The sequence below is a fragment of the Spinacia oleracea genome, chromosome 4 (genome assembly GCF_020520425.1).
Source record: "Spinacia oleracea cultivar Varoflay chromosome 4, BTI_SOV_V1, whole genome shotgun sequence".
Taxonomy (NCBI): Eukaryota; Viridiplantae; Streptophyta; class Magnoliopsida; order Caryophyllales; family Amaranthaceae; genus Spinacia; species Spinacia oleracea.
The window spans coordinates 167,568,707-167,576,762 of NC_079490.1; the positions used below are offsets into that span (position 1 = coordinate 167,568,707).

Genomic DNA, 8,056 nt, shown 5'->3' on the forward strand with positions numbered 1-8,056 from the left:
GCGATTTGCTCATATAACTTGCACGCACAAAGCAATGGACGCTACGTGTTACCCTTAAGGGGTGTTGTATAGTGCGGGCATGCGACGACGAGCAAGGGAGCTCGCACTAGTGGAAAAACAATCATTTGCATCACCGCATTTGCCTCGCACATTTAAACATGTGACGCAATTCACAGTTTTAAGCATTAAAATTAGTCATTTGCGTCGCAGAATTACTAATCTGCGACGCAGATGACTCTACGATGATCTCAGAGTCATTTGCGTCGCAGATTAGTAATTCTGCGACGCAAATGAGGTAAAAAAAATTCGGACGTGTCAATGGGTTTCTACCTCTCTCCTCAAACACACTCTCTCCTAATTCTACCTCTCTCCTCAAACACTCTCTCTCTCTCCTAAACTCCCTGCTTCTTCCTCTCTCCTCAAACTCGATCCAGTTTCTGCCTCTCTCTCCTCAACCTCGCCGCTCAAATTTTCCTCCGGCAAGGTTCTTGCACAAAAATTCGGTTTGTAAATGAGGTAAGTCTTCCATCTCTTTCCTCCTTTCTTCAATTCTTTTAGGTTTTAGAACTTTCACTTTTGTTTAAGTTTTTGATTCTTCAATTTTTTGAGATAAATCATAGGTTTCGACAACGGAAGAGGGAGAATCGGGGCCGTAGAAGAGGTGGAGGAGGGTGTCGGAGGTGGAAGCGTCATTGAAACCGCCGGCGTCGCACCCTTGCTACTGTCGCAATCGAAGCATCTATTTCGAAATCCTTGGAAAGGGAAGCTTGACGGCGGAGGTTTCTGGAGAAACTAGATTGACGGCGGCGAGGTGGAGGAAGGAGGCGGGACGGTTAGTCGGAGGTGAGAATTTTGTAATGCTTCCATCTGTCTCCTTCATTCTTCATTTAGTTAGGGTTTTGAACTTCAGTTTATGTAATTTTGGATTTTCGTTTGAATTCTATTGAGTTTGCTCATTTTCTCTTCAGCTTTGAAATTAATGTTCTTGATTCTGTTTTATTGTGATTGAACTTGACTTTGAATGGAAATTGAACTGGATTAATGATGAATGGTTGACGATTGTGTCTCCTTTTTCGTTCTTAAGACTAAATAGCTTGATTTATGTAAACATGGTGGAAGTTTGATTGGTGTTCCTGTTTCTGTGGAAAAATTGATTTTTCTAGGAGTTATTTTGAGCTGAGGTCCAACCTTATGAGATATGAGATACCAGACATCCAATTTATGTTATTTCTTTAATAATCGTCTGCCATCCATTTACAGAGGTGTTACGATGGAGTTGTACAAGCTTTGTTTACTGGTGACAACTTCTGTTTTGGGAACCCTTTTCTCAAATGGTGAGATTATGTTTACTTATCTCATTTTAGAGACATTAGGTTGATAGTTCGGTGTTTTTGGGTTTTGATTTGATGCTTCACTTTATATTGGTCTCTTGGTTATATGAGTGTTCCTATAAGGATTATAACTTTAAATCCCCTGTACGGATCCCACTTGTAGTCTTAAGATTTTTTGTTTCTGTGGCAAAGAGAACAAGGTTCGTTATACCCAAATCTTTTGGTCTAGGTTCATGATAAGTTTATGATAAACTGGTAGGTTAAATATATACAGTGTATAGCCTGATAACAATGCTTTTGTCTTACTGTGATGGTGTTTAAGGCCATTGTCCTAGCCTCCTAGGATAGAAATAGCCTAATAACAATGCTTTTGTCTTTCTATTATGGGACAACTTGTCCTCTGTTTTGTAGTCTCTGCTTGATGTTCATAAATAAAATTGCTGTTATGCTCATACATGCCATCGGTCACATTAGTCTGGCAGACTAGATCAAATGATCATTATCTAAACATTTGATTCTCTATTAGGTTTTAGTGTATCTATTTATTTTTGCTTCCACCAAAAAGATGTTTAGAATAGTGGTTTCTGATATAGACATTGGCCCATTTTCCTGCTAGAACTCAATGCTCTTACCCACTCCATTTTCCAAAGCATAATTGTACCAAATATTTGTGTTGCTTCTGTTAGCTCTAACTTATGATCAAGTTAAATTAGCTTCACCTCAATTAAGTTCGGAGACTCAGTTAGAATTAGAATTTGTTTCATTCGGAAAGTTTTTTGACCATGGGGATCGTATTGTTGAAATCTTATTAAGTTCTCACTGCTCTCATATTTCCAGTCCTTCCTCACATATGGCCCAATGAACACGATTTATTTTGCATGCTTTTTTTGGGGGGGGGGGGGACTTTCTAGTTTCTAGTAGTAGCCATCTAGAATTCTAGATTGCTAGACTTCATTGTACAATTATGGAAATTGGGGGCTATTGCCTTATAAAATCCTGGAAGCTTGATTCAGTTCGCCTAAAATAAGTGACTCAATTTTCTTTGGAGAGTGTCTATTCTGTTGATCTTGATCGAAAGTCATTTATCAGCTTTCATTATTTATGTGAAGGCAAATAAGTAACAAAGTAGGTTTGTGTTTAATACAATGTGCATCAAGGTAAACTGCTTTCAGCTTTTTTTGTACTGATACTCTACCTGTGGGAGCTGTCATGCCGGGCTTTCATTTGGATCATACTATACATCTATCACTTATTCCCTTGATATGAATTCCTTTTAGTAATACTTGGTCTGTGGTTTATTGTTGCAGGGTTGTTGTTCACAGTGTTTCAGATGTGGTAGACTACTGGGTAACATTTAATGAGCCTCATGTCTTTTGTATGTTGACATACTGTGCTGGTGCTTGGCCTGGCGGTAATCCTGACATGTTGGAGGCGGCAACGTCTGCTCTACCAACTGGTGTATACAATCAAACCATGGACTGGATTGCCATTGCACACTCAAAAGCATATGATTACATCCATGAACACAGGTTATTTTTCTTCAGACTTCTGAGCACAACTGAGAAAATCAAGCCAAAGATCTTTTGTTAACAAGTCCTATTAGAAACACTGACTACATAGGTGCAACTAAAAGTTAATCATGTTTTATCTTCCAAAAATGATGTGATGATTCACGGAATCACGGGCACTGATTTATATGCTGCATCACGAGTTTATGAAAGTGTTCCTTTTGCTAAGGGACATTCTGGCTTGTTTCATCATCACATGAGCTTATTGTTTCTTTCAGAACAAGGAGCAGACTTTCACCACCACTCCACCACTAGGTTCCCCAAGTTTCAGATGTTGTATCTTATGGTGGTTTAAATGTCATTTATTGTTGTCTATACAAGTTATTAAACAGGGCAAACCTCTAGAAGGAAATCTGTGTAGCTATTGACTTATAAAATTGTTTTCTTGCAGCAAATTAGCAAAGCCACTTGTTGGTGTTGCTCATCATGTCTCATTTATGCGACCCTATGGCCTCTTTGATATTGCTGCTGTCACAATCGCCAACTCCATGACTCTTTACCCCTTTATGGACAGCATATCTAAGAAGATGGACTATGTTGGGTTAAATTATTATGGGCAGGTTGTTGTTTACCCTGGTTAGTTGTTTCTAAAACATGTCCCTACAAAAGGATGAAATTAACTTCTTCAGTTATTTGTTGTTGTTGCTGATCAGGAAGCTGTATGTGGTGCTGGACTAAAGCTAGTAGAGACAGATGAATACAGTGAGTCTGGACGAGGGGTCTATCCTGATGGCTTGTTCCGTATGCTTCTTCAGTTCCATGAGAGATACAAGCATTTAAACATACCGTTTATTATTACTGAAAATGGGGTCGCTGACGAAACTGACTTAATCAGAAGGCCATATATACTGGAGCACTTACTCGCTATTTATGGTGCCATGATTATGGTTCTTACTGTGACTTTTCTCTGTGTATATTTCAATTTTGATATGGTTTGAGTGTTAGTGTGGAATTGTAGACGTGTTTCTAACATTAGGTTATTCTGATATGGTAAAGAAGGTTGCATAAACCATTTTGACAAAAGAGAGTTCGTCTGCTGTGGCGTTTTTTGCTATGGTTTGAAGATCAAAGGTGACAATTCTCAGTTTCTTATCAAGAGCAAGGTTGTTGTTCCAAATTAGTAATTGTTACCGAGCTTGTTAACAATTGCTCTTTAAAGATATTTGGGCTGATTACTTTATAAGCAATGTCGATATTTAGCTAGTTTATTGTAATATTTACACTTATGTTTAAAGTGTAGTTAGGTTATCAACTTGTTGGTTGATCTATGGTGAATTTGCCTTTTATTAGGTTGTAAACTTTTTGACAGGTATATATTAATGAATTATAACATTCCCGGTATTGGGGAGGGTCAAATTACAAAGGAAATATTGTCGAAATTTTCACCTAGTTTACTTTTATTTTTATGCTCTGAATATACTAGTACCGAAAGCTGCTTATTTTATTTAATCTATGGATTAAATAAAATCAGCAGCTCATTTTTTTTAGAATATCCAAAAGTCATTTGCGTCGCAGATTAGCTAAAACTGCGACGCAAATGACTTTTTTTTAACATGATGAAAAGTCATTTGTGTCGCACTTTAGCTAATCTGCGACACAAATGACGTTTTTTTTAACATATTAAAAAGTCATTTGTGTCGCACTTTAGCTAATCTGCGACACAAATGACTTTTCAATATGTTAAAAAAAACGTCATTTGCGTCGCAGATTAGCTAAAGTGCGACGCAAATGACTCTTATTTGCGTCGCCCAAATGTGCGACGCAAATGACATTTTACATTTGCATCGCAGCCAGTTGCGTCGCACCAATGTGCGAAGCAAATGAGCTTAAATGACCGACGCAAATTACTGTTTTTCCACTAGTGTCGTCGCCCATGCGGTACGAATGCAATGAGCAAGGCTAGGGTGCACGAGCACAAGGCAGCAGCCCTGCCTTGTGTCGTGTGTTGTGTGCGACGAGCGAGTGGGCTAGGGCGAGAGCAAGGCAGCGACAGTCGCGTGTGGGCAGCAGGCGAGCTGCGCCACGACGCAACTGCCGCGCGCAACGTGCGAAGCCTCGTGCGCAGCGAGCGCAAGCTCGCGTGCGACGAGCGCTACGCCCAGCGATGGTGAGCAGCGAGCGTGTTGCGACGAGCGCTGGCGCGCGCCTTGTGATGGTGAGCAGCAGCAGATGCGACGCAGCACATAGGCTGCGCGCACATGGCCAGCGATGGCTGCGTGCGTGTGGCCTATGGCTGTGCGTTGCGTGGTGATGGTGCGTGCCTTGAGTTACGATTAGATCGTTTTAAAATTTTAATTTGAAATTTTCAGTTTACGTAATTTTAATTAATTTTAAAATTAATAATTTAAATTATTTTCTTGGATTTTAATTTTGAATATTATAATTATAATAAATTTCATTTATTCTAATTATTTTACTAAAATTAAAATCATGAATTAATTTAAATACGACTGAAAATAAATTAAATATGTGGATTCAATTATAAATTTATATGAGCTTTAAATTTTAATTAAATTTGTATGTTTCCGGTTAGACTAGAAATACATTTTTATGTTTAAAATTAGTAAAGCATATGAATTTATTGGTTTAAGTGGGAGCCCTTTTAGTCATAAACTCTTGATTAGGTCTACAAATCCTTAAGGTTAAAACAACTTGATTAGAATTAATAAGGACTGAATAATTGGTAGATTATTGGTGCCCTTGATTAATTGCTGCAAATATTTATGTGATGCATAACGTGTTTTACTAACCAGCTATGTGGGCCATTCATGATAATGAATGGGTGAATGGTATATATTGTATATGTGTGAGGGGGTCGAAAAAGCACGAGGCTAATGCGTGACCTCGTCCCTGGTGGGTGTGACGATTCTTTTTATTCAATCAAGTGTAATTGGATTTCCTGTGAGTTTACACCCAATTGACTAGTAATATAGGAGTCGCCATTCAGTTTTTAACGACAATGAGAAAAACTGACAAAACCCGGTTATCGTGACATAAAGGGAGTGCAATTATGTTTGACCACGACGGCCGTAGGTTCCCTTGTGATCCCTGGTGTGGGGATCTCTCAACATACACCCGCAAGGTAGCGATTGAGGGTTCGGGGGACTGTAACTACCGAGAGGAGTACTCGCTCGTCGATAACTCTAGAGGCAGGATATCCTTACTAGCTCAGCATAAATAATTGAAGGGACATGCGTTAACTATTAAACTAATCTGAGTTGATTTTAGCAATATGCAACATATAATACTAGATCGATCGCGATTATCTAATTTAAATAGCATTAAGGGACCTAGCATGATAATCCAATTTCCCAAAAATATTATATTTTTTAGGCGTGGTAAAACAATCAGATTTAGTTAGTTTAACAGTTCATAAAAAGGGCGAGGAAAGCAATTAAATCATCGAAAAGGGACACATTACGACGCACCCTTGAGAGGTGCGTCACGGTTCTCAGAAAACTAACCACTTTGACTTTGCTATTTCTCCTTTTTATTTAACGAATCTCAATTATGGGACAGGATACGTTCTGTTCGATTTATTGATCGATTGCGACAGAACGCGTAAACAGTTTCGCAGCGTGAGGCTTAGGCTAAGGGTTGGAGTCAATACTCAGAATATGAATTGTATGTTATTTTCACGTCGAATTTGGGGCTGTATTTATAGGGAAGAGTTCGTGGAAAGATAGAATTGCAGAGTTCTAATCCACAAAGAATTAGGAAAAAACACGTACCCAGGTATTTTCAGCGCCCAGGCCTGGGCGCCGAAGATTTCGGCGCCCAGAGCCAGGCGTTGAAAATAGGGTCTGGACTGTTTTCTTAGTCAGATTCGGATTCCTGAAATCCGTAGTGTTTGAGACTTAATCGAGTCTTTTAGTGCGTATCAATTTCATGACGGAATGCGTCTGGGCCCGTTACGAACTCTAGGCTCGTTAGGATTTTAATTAATACGTAACTCTTACTTCCGAATCATATTAGGAATAGGATTCTCGCAGTTTTCTATCTCATTTAGGATTTATTTTGGAATGCAACACCTAATTCTGACAGGTTTCTATCTTTTATAGCTTGCCACTTTTAGAAGCTACCCTTTACGACAGTTACTATTTTTAGCAGGTTTCTATAAATAGCAGGTTTCGGGTGAAATGAAGAGGAGAATTGAGATTCGTTATTTTATAGGAGATGCGTTGTCAAGTGGAGATTTACGCTTTCATCATCGAACCTTCCCTTTCGGGAATGGGGACAAATGTAGGTGTCTACAGTTAGCCCCCACTTTGACTGAGTCTTGGAGTAAGACGATGGTCAAAGTATTAGACGGAGTGCGTCATACAAGCCATGGTGACCTGTTTTGGCGAGGGTCTCACGAGCCCCCGAGTGATAACATTTGACTTAAGGGTCATCACTTGAAGTGTCGACATATCCCTCACGTGTCATTGGGATTTGTCAACGGATAGTATAGAAACTTCCTCACTTTGTCATTGGAATGATCTAAAGAGGCGTAGAAACTCCCTCACTTTGTCATTGGGAGTAGCTACAGATATTTTCGAAATCAAAGCTATAAAGTGTAATTGGGCCTGGCCAAGCCCAACCACGAGGTAAAAATGTTTTTAAAGATTCTCATTTTCAAGGCTAGCTAAACGAGAAAACCCCCTTGTTTTTATAGGACGTAAAATGAAGGAAAATCCAGCACATTGCTCTTTTTTGGAAAAAACGGAAAACCAATCCTTTTAATTTTTGGAAAAGGGAAAACCAGAAAAAGTTATCGCTGCAGCGACTAAGGACCTACGCGGCTTGTGACGCAGACCCCGCCGGCTAAAGATGGAGAGCCTGTCCGCTAAGGGTGGACACCCCGTCCGATAGAAGTGGACGAATCTGTTTTTGAAATTTGAAAATATGGACCTACGCAGTTTGTGACGTAGACCCCGCCGGCTAAAGATGGCGAACCTGTCCGCTAAGGGTGGACACCCCGTCCGATAGAAGTGGACGAATCTATTTTTGAAATTTTGAAAATAAGGACCTACGCGGCTTGTGACGTACACCCCGCCGGCTAAAGATGGCGAACCTGTCCGCTAAGGGTGGACACCCCGTCCGAAAGAAGTGGACGAATCTATTTTGAAATTTGTTTGTGCTTTTTTGAAAATAAGGACCTACGTGGTTTGTGAC

General features: G+C 39.7%; 1 protein-coding gene across 1 annotated transcript; it reads left to right on the forward strand.

Moving 5' to 3' along the window:
* Positions 1-371: 371 nt before the first annotated feature.
* LOC110776123 (galactolipid galactosyltransferase SFR2, chloroplastic-like) lies at positions 372-3,837 on the forward strand. The gene is made up of 5 exons (XM_056842592.1): positions 372-516; positions 621-843; positions 2,639-2,860; positions 3,291-3,459; positions 3,553-3,837. Exons 3-5 carry the CDS (start codon positions 2,709-2,711, stop codon positions 3,835-3,837), a joined length of 606 nt encoding a protein of 201 aa, XP_056698570.1. The 5' UTR covers positions 372-516; positions 621-843; positions 2,639-2,708.
* Positions 3,838-8,056: the final 4,219 nt, after the last annotated feature.